The sequence below is a fragment of the Megalops cyprinoides genome, chromosome 2 (assembly GCF_013368585.1).
Source record: "Megalops cyprinoides isolate fMegCyp1 chromosome 2, fMegCyp1.pri, whole genome shotgun sequence".
Classification (NCBI taxonomy): Eukaryota; Metazoa; Chordata; class Actinopteri; order Elopiformes; family Megalopidae; genus Megalops; species Megalops cyprinoides.
Window position 1 is genome coordinate 9,195,001 of NC_050584.1, and position 26,251 is coordinate 9,221,251.

The 26,251-nt window shown below is 39.1% G+C and overlaps 2 protein-coding genes across 2 annotated transcripts in view; both read left to right on the forward strand.

The window, feature by feature from the left end:
• The window catches only part of oxsr1b (oxidative stress responsive kinase 1b), a 99,162-nt gene extending 90,663 nt beyond the window's left edge, over nucleotides 1-8,499 (forward strand). The window contains exons 12-18 of the mRNA XM_036521190.1: nucleotides 876-911; nucleotides 1,119-1,295; nucleotides 2,305-2,369; nucleotides 3,447-3,499; nucleotides 4,224-4,292; nucleotides 4,631-4,695; nucleotides 6,141-8,499. Of these exons, the coding sequence (XP_036377083.1) occupies nucleotides 876-911; nucleotides 1,119-1,295; nucleotides 2,305-2,369; nucleotides 3,447-3,499; nucleotides 4,224-4,292; nucleotides 4,631-4,695; nucleotides 6,141-6,215 (540 nt within the window). The 3' untranslated portion in view covers nucleotides 6,216-8,499. The remainder of the gene's footprint in view (nucleotides 1-875; nucleotides 912-1,118; nucleotides 1,296-2,304; nucleotides 2,370-3,446; nucleotides 3,500-4,223; nucleotides 4,293-4,630; nucleotides 4,696-6,140) is intronic.
• Nucleotides 8,500-10,333: 1,834 nt separating this feature from the next.
• On the forward strand, nucleotides 10,334-20,419 carry LOC118795493 (solute carrier family 22 member 13-like). The gene is made up of 9 exons (XM_036554016.1): nucleotides 10,334-10,708; nucleotides 12,990-13,093; nucleotides 13,484-13,638; nucleotides 14,163-14,331; nucleotides 14,706-14,826; nucleotides 17,752-17,846; nucleotides 18,801-19,015; nucleotides 19,631-19,739; nucleotides 20,206-20,419. Exons 1-9 carry the CDS (start codon nucleotides 10,334-10,336, stop codon nucleotides 20,417-20,419), a joined length of 1,557 nt encoding a protein of 518 aa, XP_036409909.1.
• The last annotated feature ends 5,832 nt before the right edge of the window (nucleotides 20,420-26,251 follow it).

The following is a 26,251-nucleotide window of genomic DNA, read 5'->3' on the forward strand; positions in this document are numbered from 1 at the left end:
TTGACACGCCTGTGTCCTTTTAAAAGGTGCATGTGCTCACTTTCATGAACCCTTGAAAGACTGCTGTAAGACAAATCATCTTGGCAACCATTGCCCTTTCTGCCTTTCTGCGTTGAAAAAGAGACATTTTTCTTCGCCAAGTTTGACTTTTCAGTGTCATCGTCTGAGCAATGATGACCGACGCTGGCTCCATTATGGTTCTCCATCCACTTGTCCTCCATTAGCTGAGGCAACCTGTTTGCTGTGAGAAAGCAATGAAGATGAATATGGTTTGTCTTCATCTGCACTTGACTGAGCTGATCGCTGATGTAACATGATCTCGTGCTCCCAGGTCTGTCAGTACCTGGGGGTGGATCCAGCAAGTGTCCGTGCTGCAGTGTCAGATTTCCGCAGGTCTGCTGCTCTCCAAAGCAGGGGTATCAAACTCAGTGCAATGTGAGAAATGGGGGGTCACTCCCTGAGTGACTCAGATGCTGTGTTTCTTCACTCAACTACAGTAGATATGTTTTTGTCAGTAGCCTGAGCAATGGAGGCTGAACATGATGTTAATGAAGGACATTCACACAGATGGGTGGTCATAGTATAATGAATTTTCCTAAATAGTATCATTAAATTTCATATTCACGTCTGCCATGAGTGGATTTCTGTTTCTGCTTGAGGGTAGAGTAAACCAGCAGGCACCAAAGATTCTCCCTAACCTGTGTTTGTCACCCCTACTCTCTCCTGCAGTACTGTCAGGGCATTATTAATAATATCTGACTTTCACACCTGTTTGGGATTTCCCTGCGTGCCCCAACGTTTGTGAACATCCCAATGAAGGAGAAGAAAATTGAGTATATGGGTCTATGTATTTACGCATATTATTTATTTTTCAGTCACCCAGAGTGAAAGAAGGATCACAGAACTCAGAGGTAGGTTCTACGGGCGTTTCCTTTATGTTTATTTTATATATTGAAATATGCCATACTGTAGGCCTTGAAGAATTGAATTGAGTGAATAATGTTATTTTTCATGAAGGGAGCTGAATCAATGCTCAAAGGCCTGATTTTAATACCGAGGTCAGGGCTAATTTTATATATGCAGTTTTTTTTTCAGTTAATCTATTGCCTTGATTTTAGGTTTTCCCTGCAACAGAGCCTTCAAGTAGTCACCTCCAACCTTCAGCCCAAGGCCAAGCCCATCTACCTCAGCCTGCCAGCCAGGCCCCTGTGCAGGCTCCCCAGGCAAACATCCCACCCGCTGCCCAGGCTTCAGCCCCTGCGCAAGGCCCACCGGTCACTGCCCCAGCTGCTCAGGTACTGCACACACTGTCCTCAAAAGGAGACCCTTATGGACACTCGCCTGCGAGTCCTGTACTTCATCATTCATTTTCCTTCGACCGAGCCATCATAAGAATTTGAAATGCTTCCCTTTGCTTCCCTGAGTAAATATTTACATTGCTACAAGCGTCTGGACCCTCTCACACTGTATGAGACCACACCTTGGCAGTGTGGTGCCTTAATGAATGTTTCTCACAGCAGCATTAAGAACTCAGGTGATCATCAGCACTGGGGGGAGAATGTCAGTTTGATGGCCCATTAATAAGGTCACTAGTCAGGGTGAATAATAAGTCTGCCTAAAGCTGCTTTCCCCTGAAAATCCCACTTTTGTATAGCCAGTGAACCTTGCTGCTGCACTTCCTGCTGACAGAGCAGCCCTGCTGTGCTCCACCTCCACAATGCTTTTCATTCATCCAGAGATAGCCGTGCACCATTGCCTGTTTCCCTGCTCCTGTAGTGTGTCAAAAGGTTATGGGCGAAAAAGGCTAATGTTAATATTAACCTGCAAAGTGATGAGTCATGTTTTTTGTGCAAGGAAACTTGTTAGCAGTAGTAACAGTCAGTGCTGTTTTAATGGACTCTCTGGGGGGTTGCAGTTGCAGTGATAATTTGGACAAATGTACCAGAACGTCCTTTATTTCTTTGTTGTAGCTTTTAGCATTAGGCTCAGTGTCTGCTAGTAATGAGTAATGTTTGTGCTGACAGAATGAAACAGAACAGCCCACCGCAGTGCATCAGTAGATCAAATAAATAGGTAATCATATGCTGATACTGTTTTTCAAGACTACACATGGTGCTGAATGAATGAGACTCGCTACTGCTAGGCTTGCCGTTGTCATTAAATTCAAATGCCAGCCGTGACACATTATTGCTGTGCTGTGGAGCAAGCATGGTTTTTCATTCCTCTCAAATGTAGGTCTCGCCTGGCCTTTGGAAGTGAATAATGCTAAGTGACCAGGATCAGTTGTTTTCTTCTGTATTACAGGCTCCAACAGCTTCTCCTGTGTGTGACGCCTCCCAGTCTCCCATTAGCTTGGTATTAAGGTTGAGGTATGATTTTTTTTTTAATGTTTCATTTGGTATTTCAGTGTTTGACACACATTTCAAGCTTTGCAAACAAGAAAACTGTGAAGTGCAATGAGTTAACTTGTCTGGCACAATGACAATTAAAAGGTTTATTTATAAATTCTTGGTCTGCAAGACCACTAGGTTTAACAGGTTTAAGTCATATAACAGGTCATTGATAGTGGCTGAAAAATGTTTATTAAAAGCTCTCATTAATAATAAACAGTATTCACAGGAAGTTAGAGGTAGTGCTCACTCAAGTAAACTGGGCACATCATTATACTGTCTCATGTTGCTCCATATGTGTATTCTAGATCTCAGACTGATCATAAATGACTTTTGTATTGAAAATCTATTTAAAGAGTGTCATATTAATTTGATAACATTTCCATCAGTGTTCTATCCATTGATGAATCGTAAGTGGGTTTACCAGGCTTTGGCTTCCGCCCTTTTCAGTGAATCTGCCTGCTGCGATATGCAAGTTTGCCAACAGAGGGCAGCAGCACACAGGCCATCTCTTAAAGCAGACCGCTATTAATGTTAATGTAGTCTGTAGATTTTGCATCTCGTATAACCTCACTACCTAATATATTCTTATCTAAAATCACTGATTGTAGAGGAAGGATTTATTCTAAATTGTGTGATGACTAAAACCGGATAGAAGTCTATGCCTGACACGATATGAAGACAGGGTTCCATAAAAATGAACATACCGAGTTAAATTTGTCATTAACATTGACTAATGACTTTAAAGCACCCTTCCTTGTCTGATTCTTGCTTAACAAATTTGATCAATGTCAAGGATCAGTAAACATGCTATTTTGTGAAATTGTAAGCGCTTACATAGTGGATTGCATTGGGTTACATTTCCTCCTCTGGGCACCCATACAGATTTATGTTCCTCTTACTTCACATGGCAAGATTTTTGGGGTTCTTGTCTTTGTTTAATACTGTGTACAGCTGTGTAATTGTTATAAACGTATTCTGTTGTCACTTACAATTTGTCTCGGCAGTGTACAGACAGCCTGTATCCCCATCTGATCACTCTGTTTCTTCTTCCAGAAATTTAAAGAAGGAACTAAACGACATACGATTCGAATTCATGCCTGGAAGAGGTAAATCAAGTCATCTGCTGTGAACAAAGTATTGAGCTCTGGCCTCAAGGGTCAGTCATAGCTATGTGTGGTTTTTGGTCTCCAGCTTCCCAAGTGCTTAAGAGAAGAGGTCTAACATGTCAACTAGTCAAGTGCATCAGTCAGTTAACAAAACGCTGGAACAGTGGAATGAATACCACCGATCTTCTTGCCCTTAAATGCCACCTGAAGCTAACAACACGTTTTTTAGGACTCAGTCACACTGCCATGAGATGGTGGACTGACAATGAAGGTGTAGAGCTGATGAGAGAAAGAGAGACAGAGACAGAGAAGGTGTAGAGCAGGTGTAGAGCAGACGAGAGAGGGAGAGGGAGAGAGGGAGAGAGAGGGAGAGAGGGAGGGAGAGAGTGAGAGAGAGAGGGAGAGGGAAAGAAGGTGTAGAGCAGACGGGAAAGGGAGAGAGGGAGAGAGAAAGAGAGAGAAGGTCTAGAGCAGACGAGAGAGGGAGAGAGAGAGAGAGAGAGAGAAGGTGTAGAGCAGACGAGAAAGAGAGGGAGGGAGAGAGAGAGAGAGAGAGGTGTAGAGCAGGAGAGAGAGAGAGAGGGGGGGGGGGGGGGGGGGGGAGAATATCAACAGTAAATCAGGGAGATACAGATACATCATAAGAATGCTAAGGCCATGTGTTGGCCTGTGTCGAAATGTTGACCCGAGTTCTAATTCTCCCGGACTCTCTGTGCCCCTCTAGACACGGCAGATGGAGTCTCCCAGGAGCTGGTGTCTGCAGGCCTGGTGGATGGGAGGGATTTAGTCATAGGTGAGTGAGAAACCAGCTAGAGTCTGCAGGAGTCTGCTGTCCACCATCTGCAGGCTGCTTCCTTTATGAATGATACTCATGAAAAGGACATGCTGCTCTGAGATTATTCAGTACACTAACTCTTTGTAGGACTGAACCAAGCGCTTGTATATTGCTAATATGTTATAAAGTAATACTGTGATATTGAATGTAAAATAGATAATAATGATAGTAATGTATAATGGTTATTATGGAATATTGCAGTTGAGTCAACAGTATTTGCCGTGACAAAAATTAATTGTAATTAAATACACCAGTCATGCAGTGACAAGTGAAATGTCTTTGTCCTTTTATTTCAGTTGCTGCTAATTTGCAGAAAATTGTTGATGAGCCTCAAACCAACAGAAACGTCACTTTCAAGCTGGTAAGTTAAAATAAACCATTCCTGTGTACTACAAACATTTTGGAGACATTTTGTGTCATACCGAGATGATGTTTAGCTGGTAGTGTGTGAATGAGGAAAATATCACCGTTCAACCTGACCATATCAAACAGCTTTCATATGTGTGGAATAGTGACAACCTCTGCCTCCAGATAAAAGCCATGAGCTAGAGGAGGGTGGGTGGCAATGCTGCCAAATGTATTCAAACAATGCAGAATGCGTGAAAGTGTGCAGTATATCGCATCTGTACTGTCAGGTCACCTTTGATGCATATGCACCCTAAAGATATGATCTGAAATATCTATTCATTGCAACAAAAAGACGTGCATCTGGACCATGTAATGTTATCAACATAAGATATTATAACATAATATCAACATAACAGCTGTGTTGTACTTCTATTGTCACTTGAAGCATATAGTGTAAAAGCGCTTAAAAAAAAAACAACACACAACACACAAACATGCAAACTTGCAGACATGTGAACTTGAATTGTGTAGGGCGTGTGGAAACAAAATAGCAACACATGTTAAGAAGTTGATGCACTATACACCTCTGTATGCCGAGTCTTAACTTCAGAACAGCCTCCCTGTTCTCACTGGGCTAGCTCGCTGTTTTTCTCTCTCATGGTTGTCTCCCTGTAGCTATCCAGCCCACTTAGCTTCAGCTACTTTCAGTTAACAACTAGCCAGCCAGCTGCAATGATGAGAAATTGCAGCGCTTAGAAGAGAGGCAAGTCCTCCAAAACAGGAAACTAAGTTTAATTCTGTAATCTTCCCAAAATTATGCATTTAGCTATTAAAAATAGGTACCTTCTTTTCGCAAAATGGTTAATGTGTACTTTTTTTGCTTTTTGCCTGCCAGCTTAATCTACTACACTGTTGAGAAAGTTTAGGGCTGTAATTTAATACCAGTCAGATTGTTCCTGGCAAATGACAGCACTCTATTCCCTCTCTTAAATTATGAATGATTGGCAAAGTGTTTGGTGGACCCAGATTAAGATAAGATATGATGTGTTTATAGGCAACTGTGATTACATGAGAAAGCTTGCTCCGAAATATCCGTATTGTGCCTCTGTTCAAAATTCCAACCTTCAGACTGATGAGGCAACAAGTGTAGTTTGGCCTTTTATCCATGGAAGCCGCTGAGCTACACAGTAATATATTTTCTCTGATACGTTCTTTAATTTTGAGGACTGATTTTTATTCATTTCTCATTCAGATTCATTTCTTTATTTTATTTTTTCCTCAATATTGAGGAATGCCTCAGTTGCTAGCTGAGCCAGCCTCCCCAGTTGTGGACTGACCTACCTTTAACCTCGTCTTATTTTTGTGACTATGACTACTTTAAAGGAATGCTGTATTCTTCCAAGTACTAATTATTGATTACATTTTCTAATAACAGGAATTTTATCTTCCTTTTTCCAGGCTTCTGGCGTGGAGGGATCTGAAATTCCTGATGACGTCAAGCTAATGGGATTTGCACAGCTCAGCATTAGTTAGACTGTTGTACTACCATGGACCTGGCTTGCCTAAAAAATCTGAAAAACAAAGTAATTAAACTGAACCTTACACCCGTGTGCAATTTTTATTTTCATTGGCCTAAAGAAACCACTACTGCCAAAGAAAAAAATACCATGTCGTCATCCCCATAGGATTCAGAAATGTTGCTCGATTAAATAGGACTACACATTGAAAAATGTAACATATAGGAATCATACTAAAAACGTTTACAGTGTATATGTAAAAGGACATGATCATCAGCATTCACCGACCAATGTTTTCCTTTATTATTTTTTTTTTCCTTTTTTGTTTGTTTTTATAATTTAAGAAATGCATTTGCACAATCTGAACTAACTCCTGCAAGTCCTGGTGATTTAACAATGCCTTATCTTCAGCAGTACTACTGAATACATGAGGGGGCTTTCCCCCGTTTGAGTTATGGAGCTGAATTCTGGAATGAGTGAACGTGGTTTCAGTTACTAGAGTTAAACTTTTTCAGCGTAGGGAGCTGGCAGCACCCTGACAACGCTTTCGACACCTCAACAGTTCAGTGCTACACAACTTTTGCCATTTTCACAGGCTTATTATCGTCTAAACACTTTTACTAGTGATTGAGGGTTCACAGTGAATGACGGATTTCAACGAGGTTGGTTTCGTAGAGCAAAGAATTAGGGAATGTTGATTTTTAATATCAGTAGCTATGCTGTACTGAAGATACCCGTGTGCCAAGCCTGTATTAGGATAAGCAACTGTGGTGTGCATGCCCCTTTCTTTCAAGGTACCAGTTCATATGTTTACTGTAAAAGCATAGGTCCAGCTCACTCAGCTCTGTGAACCAGTCCAACACAGAACACAACACAAACGAACATGATCCACACCTCTTTTTCATCAGTTATGTCAATCGATACACAATGGACACCATGGTGTCACCTTTAACCTTGAAGTACAAACTATTTGACTGTCAATATTTCTCAATACACATTGGACTGCACACCATGCAGTTAACGTAGCTTAGATTATAGGAGACCCACTCTCAGTGCAAACCCCATAAAGAATCAGGGATTGGTGCACCAGGAGATGAGTCAAGACCGTGCTTACATTGTGTTTGTCAGCGTATGGAAGAAAGATAGTCGAATATTCAGATAAAAGTCCGCTTGTGTCCTTCCTCTCCATTGAAGTCCACAGGAGAGAAGTGAAGTAAATGCGAGCACATTTTTCTCCCAAAGTACAATGCACTTTCATTAGTGCAGCTCCTAGTTGAGCTTTTTGTCAAATTCTGATTGTCTTTGTCTTTTTTGGCTTCGCAACTGTCTGTGAATTCTGTTCCTTTCCATAGCACAATATTTTAAGCTATATATTAAATGTTTAACAGCAAAGTAACTGAAGCCACAAGTACTGTCACACATTAATGTGTCTGTGTGGGTATTAGCTGTGAGTTTGATTTGGAATCAGTTTCTCAAACACAAAAAGTGCATATTAGGATGACAACTGCAAAGTACTTGATTAATGACTTTAGTATGTAAATAATGAAATTTGGTGTTGATTAGTTTTTATACTGGGTGTTTCACACTTGGCCTTTGTATCTTAAGAGGAAGAGGAAAGAGGCACTGCATACAGAGAAAGAAAAAGGACAAAATTGTCCTTTGATTTTCTTTTCTCAAGTCGGATGTCATCATTGCAGAGTTCCATTTAGAAACAGCCACACTTTTACAGCACAAAGCCCACATATTTTACTTTGATATGTCACATATCAGTCATAAAGTTCACAATTTAATTGAACAATGGAAAAAATGAGAGCTAGATGCACTCTGTCCTTTTCTTGTATTTTGTAAAACAGATCCACTGGAGCAACTGTAGACTCACCTCAAAGGCCATCCACAGTGTGAGCTTGCGAAGTACTCATTTTCTTTTCTCGTCTTTTTTTATAATGACCTTGCAGTGGACAGTAACAGAGAAATTAGAAAATCCACATTGAAGTGTGAATACGCCTTAGTGAGGTGTCCACTAGGAATCAATTTACCAAGGAGTAACTGCTGGAACCTAATATTACCTTGTACTGTGCAGTCATGGACACTGTTCAGACAAAATTAAACCTTAACAAATGTGACAACAACTCAGATCTTATTTTATATGTTTTTTCACTTTGTTGATGTAATGACATGAATCAAGTATTATCCCAACCTTGAAGCATTTGGTGCCATACCCCTGTATATGACTGCTAAGGTTGGTAGGGCTTTGTGAGTACTAGCTGTACACAGTGTTGAATTCTGGATTGAACCCTGCATCCAACTGCATTGAATTTCTTATTTAATTTTGTTACACTTTTCAAATGTTTTTTTTTCCCCTTTTGTTTCTTTGCTTAAATGTAATATATCATATGTAATTAACAGTACAGTAGCAATGGAACAGATCTTTACAGATGACTTTGTGTATTGTAGAATATAACACAAAGCTGTAAGATATTTAATTTTCTATTTGTTTTATTTTCATTTTTATTTTGATGATTTCTTTCATTTGTTTTTCTCTGTTGGTTTTGGATTTCAATGCATGTTACCTTAATTATTTTTAATCAATAAAGAATGAACTTATCAACTGACCGCCTCCCTCTTTTCATTTAAATCGGTGATATTCACTTTACTATCACTAATACTTACTGGCGCTCGGATCCTACAGAAGAACAATTTTATGAGAGAACTTCCCTTTGAGTGGAGTACCCTATGCTTGGTAAGGTACCAGTGTTTGGGTGTGGGTTTGTGTGGTGCTTTCCATACTATCTGCACGCCAAGAAGATCTCTGCTCTGCTCTATGTTCACGTCACTTTTACATTGACCCTCCATTTTCCTCAGTGTGTCACATGGGTTATATTTTACTTGTAAAATCATCCAGCTTTGGATGGTCTTTAAAAAATCAGCAAAATCACCAAATTCGTTGCTGACCCCTCGCATCCTGGCCACCACATATTCAAACTCCTTCCCTCAGGCAGGCGCTTCAGATCACTACCCACCAAAACAAGCAGACCAGCTGAAATAACTTCTTCCCACATGCTATCACACTCTTGAACCGTTAAACCAGTGACGTCAACCATACTGCGTGTTCACAGGGAAATGGTTGTATAACTGTAGTTGTACATATCCACAGCCTGCACTCATGTACACTTTAACTTATTGTGCAGTAGCTGGTCATATATACCTCAGTCTGATTCCATGTGTGTGTCCTGCACTGCTGTTGCTGTTTGTTGTATCACTACTGCTGTTTGGTATTTGTTGTTGGCACCTTGACGTTGTGTGAAAGTTCTATGAGACACTGGACCCGGAATCAAATTTCTTGTATGTGTAAAAGCATGCTTGGCCAATAAAGTCTGATTCTGATTCTAAAGGGCAAGCAAACATGTCACGGTCAGTCGTTAATTTTCAGTCGAAATGACACTAAAACCATTGAATGAATCAACTTGCACTGTGGAAGTGTGGAACTACTGTATAACTGAGGTATATTATATAACCCATACATACAATGCATCTTTGGACTGTGGGTTTACTCTTAAATAACATGTAAATATAATCAAAGCAGCTGAAATTGTAAAGGGTGAATGGGGGAAATGGCAGCAGTGTATTAGGCTACTTTAAGAACTATCATGCAAACAGACCAAAACATGTCAGGCTATTTGAAATGGAGAGAGTTCAAGTTGTAAATACATTCTGTGGGTATTCTGTAGGTCCTTTGGCCCTGTGAGATCTGTCCAAAGTCCTAAGGTTGTTTTTGAATGCCCTTTTCTGCAAGCCAAAGTACATGTAATGTTTCCTTTGTGCTGAAGTGTGCAGCATCCAACAGAAAAGCATTCATGTTACACAACGCTTTCATTATTTGTCATTGCTTCTTTTACACTTGGGTACAGCTGGGTGTATGTTACACATCTCTTCCATTGCCTCTTGTGCACACAAGTGTAATGAAGTTTGCTTGCTAGCCTTGCAGATATACACAGGGGGGAGTGGACAGTTGGCCAGATAAGTGTATTAGCTTAAAGATTAATTTGGCTTTACATATTTGAGCATGGTGAGTGAAAAAAGCAATTGAAACCCAGGAGATAACCCTGTGTCTGAAGTGATACCAGCACGTGGAGAATGAACAGCTTTGGACAGATCCTATCGGCCATTGGGGAGTTCGGGACCTTTCAGAAGCGCTTGCTGGTGGCATTATGCATTCCCAACATCTTCTGTGCCTTTCACATGTTTGGCCAGGTGTTCACAGGCCTCAACATGCCACATCACTGCAACACCAGCTGGATCCTGGGACCAGGACCCAATCTGACTCAGGACGAGCAAAAGAACCTTACCCTCCCAGTGGACCAAGATGGAGCCTATGACAGCTGTCTGATGTTCAAGCCAGTGGACTGGGACTTGGAGTCCATTAAAACCTATGGGATCAACAGCACCTCTACATGCATAGATGGATGGGTGTATGAGACACCCCCACGTACCACCACACTGGTGACTGAGGTAGAGTAAGGTCAGCTTTAAAAGGGGTTTGCATGTATATGTGGGGGTGGGAATATTATCTACTGGGCATAATTTATGCTGAAAACCCCAAAAAGGAGTTAATTACAAGTACAGTTTGAACAGTATGTCACCAACCTGTAACTTGGCTGGCTGTTGTAACTATCATCCTAACATTCTTGAGTTTTGTAGCAGTGAAGAGTGGAGTTTGTGGAGTTTCAGTGGAGTTTATGTTTCAGTGGGGTCTGTTTGATACCCTGATGCTCAGCAAGAGAAAATGAATTTCCAAAGAAATTTTTGTCTTGGTAACTTGGGGAACTTCTCTTTTTTAATCTTGTGAGTACACTGTATTCTGTTTCAGTTTGGATCAGACCCACCTTTAAAATTATTAAAAGAGGTGATTCATGGTATTTAAATAATTCCCTAATCACTGGATGTAGGTTTTTAACAAATGTGTCATGAGTTGCATTAACAAATGTGTCATGAGTTCTGACATTTCGGGTGAGCATCAATGCACACATCACTTTTTCATCAAAACAAAAGTTTGCCTCTGTGTAGCTGTGACTGCCATTCAACTGAGGGATGAGTGCTGTCCTGGCAGAGGTACCTTGTTAATGGTACATGTGGTATTAATGTCTAAAATAATGTAAATATCATATGGTGATGTAATTTGTCAAAAGTCTGCCAAGTTACACTGATACATGACACACTTTTTTTTTATATGCCAGGAATGTGCTTATTATAGCAAATGGATAATATGTACAGTTTGATGTTTGTAATTGCTAATCAACACAAGTTCACAAGGAAAGTACAAGGTGTATTGTAGCCAAATTTAGTATCATATTTGTATGCACTGCTTTCAAGACTAACCGCTGATGTTGCACAAAGCAACTTGAACGCAACTAAACGTGCATGCACCAGTTGCATGTGACATCATTACATGCAACTTAACTGTTACACATAGCAGTAAGATATATTTATATCTGCCATGTAAGTATTTTTTTTAATAATTCTTTTCTGGTTGCAATATTAGGCTACCACAATTTTTGCAAATAAAGTTAAAAAGTCATATTCAGTTAGTGAACTAGCTAGCTAACAATTCAGTTAGATAAAACAAAACAAATGGTTTCTTTACAGTTAACAGATTCTTTAGTTTGAAGTTAGTAGCTTTAGATAACTAGCTAATACAATTTAATGTGAACATTTCTTCTTGTCATTTTATTTAACACTTCACAACTTGGAAGAGACCTTCATAAAAACTCAATGAGCACTATTCATTTCTCCAGAGTTCACACAGTGTATTTTCTCCTCCATCTGTCAACAGTTAAATATGAATTCTCCAGTGAAAACTCAAGTAAAAGTTGCACGATCTGCGTGTTGATTGAGTGTTACATAAACTTAATTGCGCGAAGCTGAATTGCTGTCACATTTGGGCAACTTAGTTAAAGCGGAGTTGCTGGCTATTTGCAGGGGATGTCACATGACACTATCAAGGTACAACTTGGTTGAAAGCCACAGATGTTGCATGTAGGTTGCTTCGTTTAACATGCAAATGTAAAAGCATGCCTTACATACATCATATTTTCTATAATCTCTATTATTTAGCCAACTGTACATATGCAATTGCACGGTGTTATGCTTTTGTTTATTTCAGAGGCAGGTGAGCACCCCCCTCCCCCCCCTCCTTTATTAGCTCTAGTCCCCCCGTTTTTCCCGTGCCCGTCGCAGCTGTACCTAATCGCGCATCTGAAATCTCAGAATTCACGACACGCTTGTTCACGGAACTTTGTAGCTAAAAACAATCAATGATCCAGTGGTGAGTGAATTATTTAAAGATTAGGACTCACACCTTATCAAACATTTTACCAGTGAACCACACAGTATACAGTGTGGAATAGGAAAAAAGGTAAATTCGAGAATTTACCGAGACCAAATTCCGGTTGAGCATTTAGAAATTTACCGGCCGTGTATCGCAAACTATAAACTAAGCCGTTAACTCATCTGTATTTGGTTGTTCACTGTGGCCCAGTATGATGCGGTGCATTAAAGAAAGTTAATCCTAAACACAAGTCTTAAATATAAATATAATGCTTACAATGGTAAACAAAAATGGCAAAGTAGAGTTCTCTTTTCAGGAAATATGTATTGTACGTTTGTAGAGAAGTATTATTTAACTCAATAGATACATGAAAATGACTGAGCACAAAAGTTGTAAGGGAAAACAAGCAGTGTAATGCATTGTTATGTCCACACCACGATAACCATTCCTCTATATCCCTCACAGTTTGACCTGGTGTGTGACAACAGAGCTCTGAATGAAGCCTCACAATCCATCTACATGGCGGGGCTTCTTATTGGAGCCCTGGTGTTTGGGACAATGGCAGACAAGTACAGTTTAAATTTTTACAGTCTATTTCATCGCTTCACACAGTTGTTGATTGCAAGGTCACTTGTAAATTAATTTTATTCTAATGCGTGACATCATGGTGTAACCGTAGTTAAAAAAATATTATTATGATTATTCCATAAAATAACAGAGATTATGAGTGGTAGTAAGTAAGTTAATACAATTACCATACCAAAATTAAGGGAACTTACATGGATTAATTACTTGTGCTTAGGTTATACTGAACTTTGTGAAGACATATGCATTAGAGTTTTGCTGTATAATGTTATTGATCTGCTTTCCTACTGCAAATGAAAAATCTTTTTTTGTGTGACAACCCCATCAGAGGACAGTGATACTGTAAGAATTCTGAGCGTTCTCTTTGTCTTCAGGTTTGGTCGCCGGACAGTGATCCTGTTGTCATTGCTTCTGCAGTTTCTGTTCGGGGTGGCAGCTGCCCTGTCACCCAACATCTATGTCTACATTGCCTTCAGATTTGTGGTTGGCATGGCACTCGCTGGGATTGCAATGAGCACATTTGTTCTAGGTAGATCTTTTTTTTCATGCCATTTCCAAATTTCTCTTGGTGTGGATGAAGAGGACTGTATTATGTTTGCTCTTGCCAGGTTGTGGATTTTTAACAACACACACTTTGTACTCATCATCATGCGATCTTTTGCCTATTAGGTAGTCAGCTAAACCTGACTGATGCACTAATTGTAAGTCGCTTTGGTTTAAAACTGTCTGCAAAATGCCAAGTTGTAAATTGTCATCAGCTTTTAGACGAAAAAACTGAACTATCAGTTATACCCTACTTTTACCGGTGGTTTTAAACAACCAATAAGTGATGTGTTGTATAAACAGCGCGCATGATGTGCGCTGAAAATATGTGTTTATGAAAACACAGTCTATGATCACATGTCTTTTAATGATTACATGACTCAGAGTTGCATGATTGTTTATGCAAAATCTTAAAGCCTGAAACTGCAAGACTGTGAAATGCAAATTGTGACTGAAAGCATGTGAAGCCATGTGAAACCGTCGAGAACCTTGTTTATTGTTTTTCCCAAGGCACTGAGTGGTGCAGCATCTCCAAGCGGTCCCTCTACACCAGTGTTCCCCACAGCCTCTTTGCCGTGGGTCTCATGCTTCTCTCGGGCATTGCCTACGGAGTGCGGGACTGGCGAACACTGCAGCTGGTGCTCTCTGCTCCTGTCCTGGCTCTTGGCATCTACTACTGGTGAGACAGTCTCTGGGCCACCACTCCACACAACTGTAAACAGTTCTTCTCCCAGGGCTTGAGTTTAGTTAATCTAAGTCTCTTGAGAAATGTGTTTAGATGAGGGAAAAAGACGCAACATATTGACAATACAATATTAATTAATACAATATTAATTTGCTAAGTGCTGTGACTTATTTGGGGACTATGGGGAGAATTATAAGGCTTATGTTTGTGTTCCACATATGTAATATGATTTTACTGGAGCAGCACAAGTGCATTATGTACTCACAGGCTTTGAGCTCACCTGCCTCTGCTTGTGAATCCAGTGCCATAAGCATCCCTTCCCTTTTCTAACTCACATGCATAAGTGATTTGGTTTTTATTTCCCACAGGATTCTCCCAGAATCGGCCCGCTGGCTCCTGACACAGGGCAAGCAGGAGGAGGCCAAGGCATTGATCCTGAAGGCAGCACAAGCCAATAAGAGAGAGGTGCCAGCTGGGCTTCTGGACAAGGTGCCTGTGCCCATAGCTTACGGGGGCCACTGCAGCCAATTTGAGCTATATATTTAAGCTAGTATCTAAATTGATAACTTTCACATGTGGTTTACAGTAGTACTATTTCACCATGTTGCTTTCCACTTTGGGGAAAAAAGGCAGACTTGTGTAATATCCCCACTAGAGGACATTAGAGAAGTCGAGGCATTTGAACAAAGTGAATCACCCATGAGACATGCTCTTCAACAAAATGTACTGTGTCACACTGTTGCCATGTGTTCCCATCAAGCAGTGATTCTTTGTGTTTCTGATAAGTGGTAGTAAGTAAAGTAAGTAAAATTTATTTGTATAGCGCTTCTCACAGACATAAGTCACAAAGTGCTTTACATGAGCATTGTACAACATAGAGGATGAGATGACCACCCAAGCCACTACATACTTTCACAATACATAATAAAAATACACAGTACACAATAAAATACACAATAAATATACAAAATGCACAATACATAATAAAATACATAATAAATACATAAATACATAAAATGCAGACCTGGTGCATACAGATTACCCAAACGCCTGTCTAAACAGATGTGTTAAGCTGCCTTTTAAAAGAATCCACAGAATCAGCAGACCTTAAGGGTGTGGGCAGAGCATTCCACAGTTTAGGCGCAACGGCCTCAAAAGCTCGATCACCACGGGTCTTTAGGCGGGTGCGTGGGATAGACAGTAAGTTTAGCTTATTGGACCTAAGAGTGCAAGCTGATGAGTGAGGGCGAAGTAGGTCAGTCACATAAGCAGGAGCCTGACTGTACAGTGCTCTGTAAGTAAGGGTGAGAATTTTAAACTGGAGCATATACTTCACAGGAAGCCAGTGAAGAGATATAAGTATAGGGGTGATGTGAGACCGTCTATTTGACCTAGTAAGTTGTCTTGCAGCAGCATTCTGAATTGCCTGCAGACGATCAAAGGCAGACATACTAAGCAAAGAGAAAAGTGCATTACAATAGTCGATACGAGATGAGGTAAAGGCAATAATAAGCATCTCTAGTTCTGAATTTGAGACTACAGATCTCAGTTTACTAACATTTGTTAAGTGGTAAAAACAAGATCTGGCCAGCTGCTTAACATGGATTGATCAAATATAACCCCTAAAGTACGCAGGTTGGAGTGGGCAGCAGAAGAAAGAGGCCCAATACTTTGCTTGATCATAGGGGCAACCTTTTCTGGAGCAACAATCAGAACTTCCGTCTTATCAGCATTGAGCTGTAAAAAATTTTCCACCGTCCAGTCCCTAATAGCGTTAAGACAGTCTAGGAGTCTAGATAACCTATAAGGCTCACTAGGTTTGAATGAAAAGTAGAGTTGGATATCATCTGCAAATAAATGATGTGTAATATTAAATCTATTTATAATCTGTCCCAAGGGCAGCAAATATAAAGAGAATAACAGGGGCCCCAGAACCGAGCAGTGCGGTACACCACAAGACAGTGGAGAGGACTCAGACACAAAATCTCCAATAGAGACAGTGAAACTTCTATCAGTGAGATAGGATGTAACCCAGTCTAATGCTGTGCCAGATATGCCTACCTAGTCACGTAACTTCTTAAACAGGATATGATGGTCTACTGTGTCAAACGTAGAACTGAGGTCGAGTAGTACTAACACAGAGCAATTGCCCGCATCAGAGGACATTAAAATATCATCTGAAACCCTCAGAAGAGCAGTTTCAGTAGAATGCCGTTTCCGAAACCCAGACTGGAACTTATCATAAATATTGTGCCTCTCCAACGCAGCAGTGAGTGATTGGCCACAACCTTCTCTAAAATTTTGGACAAGAATGGGAGTTTTGATATAGGCCTATAGTTCTTGGGCAGAGCAGGATCTAAGTTAGGTTTCTTTACTATGGGCTGAATAGTGGCATGCTTAAAATAAGAAGGGACACATCCTGTAGACAATGATGAATTAACAATAGCTAATACAGCGGGGCCAATAATTGGTAAAACTTTTAAAAATTACAGAGGATGGCATTACATCCACAGGGCTAGAAGATATCACATCATTTCACTTCATTTTCCTAATCAAATCCATCAAATCTTGTAAGCTGATAGGTTGGAAAGAGTCCAGAACAGTAGGAGTTAGAGGAAGACTAGAGCTAGATGGGCAAGTCAGAGGATGAATACTGGAGCTAACAGCCATTACCTTGTCAACAAAGAAAGTAAGGAACTTATTACAATCGTTGACAGAAAAACACGGTAGTGTAGAAAGGGGCGGTGAAACAATGTTATTAATAGTGTCAAATAAAATCTTAGGATTTCTTTTTGAAGAAGAAATTATGTTAGCAAAGTAAGCAGTCCGGGCTTCCTTCACTAATGCATTAAAAGAATATGATAGCATGTCCCCAAAATGTTGTTAATAATCGGTTGGGGATAGGGGCAGTTACAATTGTGCCAACACTGACTTAAAAAAAAAAAAAAAATCCTAAGTCAGTTTTATTCCATTCCAGTCAATCTTCTGTTGATTGCTGAAACAGTCATGCTTTCTGTGTGACCTTTTGCGATTATAAACAGCTTTCATAATATTATTTAAAATAATTTTGTGGGAGAATTGTATTGGTTTATGTCTTCTGTTTTCTATTGGTGTCCATATTACAAGAATAAGAAAATAGGAAAGATAAAATAAAATCACTATTAATGCAATATGTAATGATCAGGAAAAATGTGGCAGTGCAAGCAAACACACATTGAAAGCCAAAGTCCTTCTCTGTGGGATTTTTACTGGATATGAAATGATACTGTGCCTTTATGTATTGAAAAAGCTTTGATCTTGTATGATTATCTTTTACAGATGTAAAGCAGAGACTCTGCTATTAAACTAAGCCAAAAAGGGGCAGAGGATTATTGAAAGTGTAACACTAATGTTAGTTTTTGTATCTTCCCAAAGATGGAAGTTGAGAAAGAAACCAATACAGGCAGTATGCTGGATCTCTTCAGAATTCCCTCTCTGAGGAAGAGTGCAATTGTCATGAGCTACATTTGGTAAGTTTGAATGTTGAATGACAGTATTTGTGATTTTTTGCTTTTCTGTTTGGTTTTTAGAGTTCAGTCCAGGACTACTTAAAAGTGGAATGGTGATAATGGTAAATTTAAACTAAATTCCACCACACCAGTCATGTGAAGTAATACACATTGCCTAAACAAGTTGCTTTTTCATTACTTATGTTATGAATTTGAATTCAAAGAGATTGAGACTTTTGTGTCCTTTTTCGCTTATTACTCAACATTATGAATTTCACAGATGCTACATGCTGAACAACATGCTGAAGTTCTTGAACAACATGTTTAAGTTCTTGAATAAACCCCAATGCAGTTACACTGGGGTCCAAAATTATTTGGACACTCACTTTTTTTCTGAAAACCCACAATATTTTTGCTGCATATTCTATCAGACATTGGAAAAGTCATATTTATGTCAATTTCAGCTTCATCTTCTGTGACCATGTTCCAACCTTGTTAAGTTTATATAAGCTTCAGTATGAGTGTTCAATTAGGGGGCAGGGCAACGTTCAATCAGGCCTAATTGAAGTGATGGTCATTTTTGTTCACTTGTCTGCACTCAATAAGTATGTAGGTACCTTTTAAAATTAAGTTAATGTCATGGAATTGTCAGTTTGTTTGGCAGAATTAATGTCATACATATTATCAAAATGTTGGAAATAAGGGTAGTCAGGCAATCATGTGCCAACCACATAAAGAGATGTTTTATGTTAATAGTTGCCAACACATGTAACTGTTTTCGCCACACCATAAATTAGGTTCGAGTGATAAAACTAATAGCTACATGGACACATCCACACTTAACCACAAAATGCCCAGGTGTCCCAATAATTTTGTGTATACACCCTAGTGTATATTAAATTTGGGCCAATGTCATGGTTATCAAAGAGTCTGTTATTATGTGAAGTTATGTTTTGCATCCTCTTCCCTTCACAGGTTTGTGAACAGCCTGGTATATTATGGCCTGAGCCTGAATGTGGGCAATTTTGGCCTTGATGTTTATCTCACACAGTTCATCTTTGGTCTGGCTGAGCTACCAGCTCTGCTGGGGTGCATCCCTTTGGTTGAACGCTTTGGAAGGAGGAAGTGTCAATTTTCTTTCATGGTCGTTGGTGGGACGGCTTGTCTGAGCATTCTGGCAGTTCCAGAGGGTAATGTGTTGACCAGTGGTTCTGAAACTATAATGCATGGAGAGGCTACATAGTTATGGATTTTTACTTTAAAAAAGACATTAACGTCTTAGTTATTGAGTTAAATGTCATGTACATCAATAATTCCCTGAGAGTGTGAAAGCTTAACTAAATGGAAGCAAAGATGTCGGGTCTTGTTAGCATGTAACAACGTTGCCAGTTCCCAGAGACTTTTCCAAAGGAGACAGAGCAGTGTAGCTGTGTTTGTTAGGTATAATCTCATATTCTGATAATTTAATTCCCTGGAATAACAAAATGAACCATTTTCACTTGATGAAGGCAAATCCACAATTTTACAATATTTAAATTTTACATTGCTACCATAGGATCTATCCAGGTCATCCGTAATTTCAGACAGTATGCAGTAACCCAGGATGTAGATTGAAAACCATATATTTGGGGTTTTCTCCCTCTAGTAAAATTATGGTATATTCATTCACTTTCTTGGACAGGTTGGACAGAGCTGTTGAGCTCTTCATAAATTCTGCCATGTACACTTGTAGTCAATGCTATGTAGGACCATATTTGGGTTGGTGGATATATGAGCATCGTGACAGCAGTGCCTTTGTTTTGCAGACCTGCCGGTGGTGGTGACAGTCATTGCTGTACTTGGGAAGTTTACCATTTCAGCCTCATTCTCCATTGCATATGTATATGCAGGTGAACTGTACCCAACAGTTGTACGGTCAGTCCAATCAATTTGCTGTACTATTTACTTTCTCGAAAGATGCCCTTTTCCAGGGCTGCTTAAGAGATCTTACGTCCATTTATTTGTACCTTGAGCAATTTAGAATACATATTGTAACATGTTAAGTGTACAATGGCCCTCCTGGGAATCAAATCTGCAGTCAAGTGTAGTTCTTTAATCACTGTACCTCAGTTATTTGAATATACGTATGGATATGTGGGAATAGTTAATTTTAAAGGTGATTTTTAATAAACACCTGGAACATCATTAGATCTCATCCAAAACTGTAATATAAGACCTATATTGTCACAAGACCCAGAAACACAGTTTTTAAGGTTTATCCCTCTTTGAAATGGTTTCCTTCTTGTCACCATAATAAAGGTTAAGGTTAAATTAAATGCAAATTCTTTAATAATTTTACTGAAATCTGTTGGTGATATCTGCATGTATGTTTTCTCTTCAGGCAAAATGGAGTGGGTGTGAACTCCATGTGTGCTCGGGTGGCAGGTATTGTGGCCCCTTTGGTCCGACTCTTGGAGGTCTATCACAAAGCCATTCCCATGGTCATTTATGGAGTGCTCCCATTGGTTGGTGGTGGGATGTGTTTCCTGCTCCCCGAGACAGTGAATACAGAACTTCCAGATTGCACAGATTTCATCGTGGAAAATATCAAGTAAGTTTACCTCTGTTCATTTAAACATGGCTTACAATAGTAAAAAATGTGGTACTACTGGGTTAATATTATGCAGTATAATTCCAAAAATGTTACTGAAAAGATCATCATCAATGTGTAATTTAATGCATATTAGTAGTGCTTGAATTGGAGCCCAAGTAAAGAAATCTTTGTATTCAAAATATTATCTTAATGTCTTTACAGGCCCTCAAGAAGTACTGAAAATGAACACAATCACATTCAACAAGACAAAACAGCACAAGAGCACTAAATTATAAAATATGGTGTTTTAAAGTTGCACTTTCATATTTCATTTTATTTATATGAAATTGCATTAGGTTTTACACAGATTATTTTATTTCTGCAATGTATAAACTTGAGAAAGAACGTGTTCTAATTAGCTAGCAGTGTTTCCGACAGGTCTGAAATATACTTGTGGCGGTAGCCAGCAGAAAAGACTGGCATTACCTGCCAGCACAAAAATGGTCTACTACATGTGACAAACAAATACGTGTGACCTTTAACACAATATTTTGATTTATTGAATATTTCTATTAATTTCACATGTAATTACTGAGGCTTATGCATTTATTTATTGCCATTTCACGCTAAATGCTAACATGGTTAAGTTACCTGTGGTGCTGTGCGTCTCTCCTCCTCACACTGTATTCTCTTAAAATATGTTTGATTACTTATATCTGCTGAGTAAATGCATGAAAAATTAGTAGCCTAACCTTAGATGAAGTTGCGGATGGTGTCATTCTCTCAGACGGATAAAAAAATAAAAATAAAAAATGGTAAAATGGATTAATATACCTGGGCGGTCCGCCCAAATAAAGTCTATGTGTGGGAAACACTGGCTAGCTAATTAATTAGTGTATCATATTTAGCTGGTAGCAAAGTTGTTGTTGATTAGTATATGATTTACAAACTTCGCACTATTGAATTAAATAACTTGTGTTTTGTAAAGGCTATGCTTTTGCATTAGTGACCTAGGTTTCATTGTTTTTAAGTGTCCATAGCAAAATGAAACTTTTAGAACGTTTAGAACACAAATGATTATGTTTGTGTGTAGGGGAAAGCTGCCCAGGGAAAATATATAGTAATAGTAGTACAGTAGTAATACATAATGGTAGTTTTTAAATTCTGTTGTGAAAGACATAGAACTCCATAGGTGTAGTGCTTTGTTAGCTCTTATTGATGGCAATTCAGTGAAGATGGGCGGCAGTGTAGCATAGTGGTTAAGGAGCAGGACTTGTAACCGAAAGGTTGCCGGTTCGATCCCCGCTGGGACACTGCTGCTGTACCCTTGGGCAAGGTACTTAACCCGCAGTTGCCTCAGTAAATATCCAGCTGTATAAATGGATAACATTGTAAAGAACTATAACCTATGTAAGTCGCTTTGGATAAAAGCGTCTGCCAAATGAATGAATGTAAATGTAAAATTGTATTTCTCTTGGTCTTACACCACCAGTTAAAAAAAGATGTCTTTAACTTTGCTTCTGCAAACGAATGTCAAGTTCCAACCTCTTGTTCCAAACTGATGACCCCATGGTCTCAGCATGAATCTCTGCTTCTCAGACATCTCAGCTTGGATTAAGGAGGGCCACCTTCAACTTAACCTGTCTAAAATGGAGCTCCTCGTCATCCCAGCCAGCCTGTAGATTCAGCACAACATCACCATACAGCTTGGCTCAATGACACTAACTCCTTCCAGGTCTGCAAAGAACCGGGAGGTAGTGATTGGTGACCAGCTAAACTTTAGTGACCACATCTCGATGACTGCCAGATCATGCAAATTTGCTCCATACAACATCAGGAAAATCAGGCCCTACCTATCTCAGTATGCTGCACAGCTCCCAGGCCAGGCTCTTGCAATCTCAAGGCTGGACCACTGCAATTCTCTCTTGGCTGGCCTACCTGCATTCACCATTAAGCCATTGCAGCTGATACAGAACATGTCTAGTGCATCTGGTCCTCAATCAACTGAAGAGGGTCCACATTACACCTCTCTTTGTCTTGCTCCACTGGCTCCCTGTAGCTGCCCACATCAAGCTCAAGGCCTTGATGCTTGCATTCAGAACATCCAACAAAACTGCACCCCCCTACCTGAACTCACCACTACAAGGCTATGTGCCCTCCCAACCATTATGCTCTGCTACAGAATGGCTTCTGGTGGTCCCATCATATTGCGGCACAAAATCACTTTCCAGACCTTCTCCGCCATCCTCCCCTAATGTTGGAATGAACTTCCACACCTTATCTGTTCTGCTGAGTCCCTCACTACCTTCAAGAAAAATCTGAAGACACAGCTCCTCCACACTCAGCTGAACACCTAAAATATTACCACCTAAAGCAATTTCTTATACTGTAATTAAAAAAAAAAAAAATCAGTCTGTGGTTTCATGCACTTTTATCTCTACCAGTAAGTTTGTACCTTGTCTGGCCAAATACTGAAACTTGGTCATGCATGACTCCTTATGTGGCTTTTTGCTTGTGTTGTACTCTGCCTCACTTGTAAGTCACATGGGATAAAAACGTCTGCCAAATGAATAAATGTAAATGTAAATGTAAGTTGTGTGATAATCATAGTTGGTACCAACACATCTGTTGTGTCCTAAATTAATTCCTAATGTGCCAATGTTTAATGGAATAACATCTTTGAAATGATTTTCTCAATCTAGACTCCTACATCTTGGTAGACACGATTACAGCTAAACAGACAGAACTCCATGTTGCTGAGTAAATTACATTAAATATTCAGTTGAATTATTTTCTTCCTGAACTAAACAGTCCATTGCTCATATTTCATCATATAAGCATTTAATATAGACTTTCAAAAGCTATTTGAATCACTGACCAAACAGCTGAGACCTTTAAGTTATTAGTTGTGATTTATCAATTATCTGATACTTAATGTCTGAATACCACATGTAAAAACACTCTGTATAACACTACAGTATAATAATGTGTAATGCTAAAATGCCTTGCCAGCTAACTAATCAATTCATGCATAACTGCACTTTTGTAAGTCGCTTTGGATAAAAGTGTCTGCCAAATCAATAAATGTAATAGCAGAAACACATGCAGCAAATGCAATGCCACAAGATGGCTCCAAAATGCCCATATCACATATCAATCATGTAGTTCACAAGTGGAGAATTTGATCAAATAATTGGGAAAACAAGAATAAGACAAGACAGCAATTTTCTCTTACATTTTACAAAATGGTTGTAGCAACCACCTAAAGGGGAGGCTCACCTAAAAGGCCAGATCCATTATAAATTTACAAAGTAGCCTACACATTATTTCTCTTTTCTCAAGTTCTTTTTATATAACTTTGTATTGTAAACTCCCTTTGGGCAGTGTTGAAGTTATAAGAAGTTATCTACAGTATAGTGTGAATATGCCTTAGTGAGGTGTCAACCAAAAATTAATTTAGTACATAGTACAGTAACTGCATTTGGTGCCATACCTCTTTAGTCTGCTAAGGTTCATATTCGTTGTGAATATTTGCTGTACACAGTGCTAAATTCTGGACTGAGCCATGCATCCAACTGCATTAAATTTCTCTTTTATTTAATTTTATTTACTTTGTTTTTTTTTTACAATTGCACAATTTTCCCCATTTGGTTGTTTAACTAATATATGTAATTAACAGTATAATATTAAGATCTTTACAGATAACTGTGTATTGTAGAATACAACAGAAAATGGTGAGACATTTAATTTCGTATTTGTTTTATTTTATTTATCTTAATTATGTTTAAAAAATAAAGAATGCATTTATCAACTGAATGTCCTGCTTATTTTCATTTAAATCAGTAGTATTCTCTTAACTATTATTAATATTTACTGGTTGTCAAAACGTCCATAAAAACAACAAGTTTACAAGATAACTTGCCCTTAAGCAGATTACAATGTATACTAAGGTATCTATGTTTAACTGTGTGTGGGTGAGTAGTGTACTCCACATTATCTGCATACCAAGTGGTTGTCCTTGTTGTAATCAGTGGCGATCCTAGACTCTGGGGGGCCCCATCGAGAAGCCCATCGAGGACCCCCCCCCCCCCACACTCGCCCCACGCCACCATAAAAATGCATTCAATCAAAAAATGCAGGTTGGAACAACCAGCAAGGAGGTTGAACATTTTGTTAATTTATTTCAACACAGCATAACGTAAAAAAATATAAATAAAAAAACAGCCTTTCGTTAAAGTTTTGTTACGTTTTTGTTAAGTGTCGGCCGCGAAGATGAAGTTGAGGCTGGGGAGCCATCTTCGCAGTATAGTGGATGCGCCTACAGAGAGAAATGCACATGAAGTTAACCCTTTCGCACGTAACTTATTTTTATACTATGTAGCGTGCGTGTTATGTTACATGGTTCATTATGTTTTCATTAGCATTATTAAGCTTCTCATAGTTTTCAGTTAGCATTTGCTATATTTTTAACATTAAATCGCTGTTTCCTCAAAGCTAAAATTAGCTAGAATTTTTCCAATCTGACGTTCTAATCGCACTGGTTTTAGCATACACGCTAAACGGCTAATCACACTGGTGTGACCGTACGCGGTAATTTAGCTTCCCCAGTCCCCATGAACACTTGGATAAGCCTAATAGCGCATATGACATTATATTTATTTAGCTGCATATAGCCTTAACTTTGCAATTCGTACTACTTGGGGTTGTCCTTTACACGCTTGAAATGATCCCACACTTTGGATGATTTCCTGCCCGACATAGTCTAATAACTTTTTAATGACAAGGCACAGCTCCCAAATGGAGTTTGAGGGGTTTTTTTCCTGCGACTAACCGACCAGTGAAAACTTGGTTAACTAAGACTGTTCTCATCGACTAATGGTTTGGTCGACAATTAGGGGGCAGCCCTAATAAATAACACCACGCACACACGCACACACACACACACACGTCTATTTGAACAACAAAGGAGGAGCAACATGTAAATATGTAACATCAAATATCAACTCACAACAGAAGTGGTAATGGAGATGGTTCCAATGGCTGGAAGAATTTCAACAATGCTCCTAAGGCCAAAAATGGAAAACAAATGACATGGCAAGAAAGTGATTTTTGTGCATAGATTGAAAAAAGACACATGGCAAAAAAGTCAGTTCTAAAATGAGACTATGCTTCCTGTTAACTCCCTAACTGGCTCGCAATGTGAAGCTAAGCTAATAATGTATCTACTACACATTAGCTAGCTAACTTAACCATCAAGGTGTCTTATATGCAAGCACAACATTATCTTATCATGCATCTTTCTTTAAAGGGTTTATTATAAATGTATATTAACTATTTGTATTTTGTACTAATGTGTCATCTATATGAAAAAACATCAAATGTTTTGTTAGCTAGCAAAACTCAGTGAACTAGCTGGATAGTTAGCTAGTGATAGCTAGCCAGCTATCGATACCATATGTAAAAGTTTGCTAGTAAGTTGCGTATCACTCAGATGCCGTTAAAACCTAAATTAACTTGTGACTTGCTTTTTCATAGCCTGTATCTGTGTGTCATTTGCAAACAGCAAATAACACTTTTCAACTGATGAGAAAATAGGTGTCCAGGTGCAAAACATTTGCCTGGATTACCTGATGGTGCGCCCCTGGCTGTATTGTACAATTCATTATTTGATTGACAGAATCCATTTTCGTAGGTGAGTTATGTGGGTTATGTTTTACTTGTAGAATTATCCAGATGTATATTTATTATTAAAAGACCTTTCTCAAGAGCACATAAGCATATCACAGTCAGCCACAAATGTTCGATCAAAATTAAACTGAAACTATTCAAATTGTTGCTCATGAACTTTTTTAAC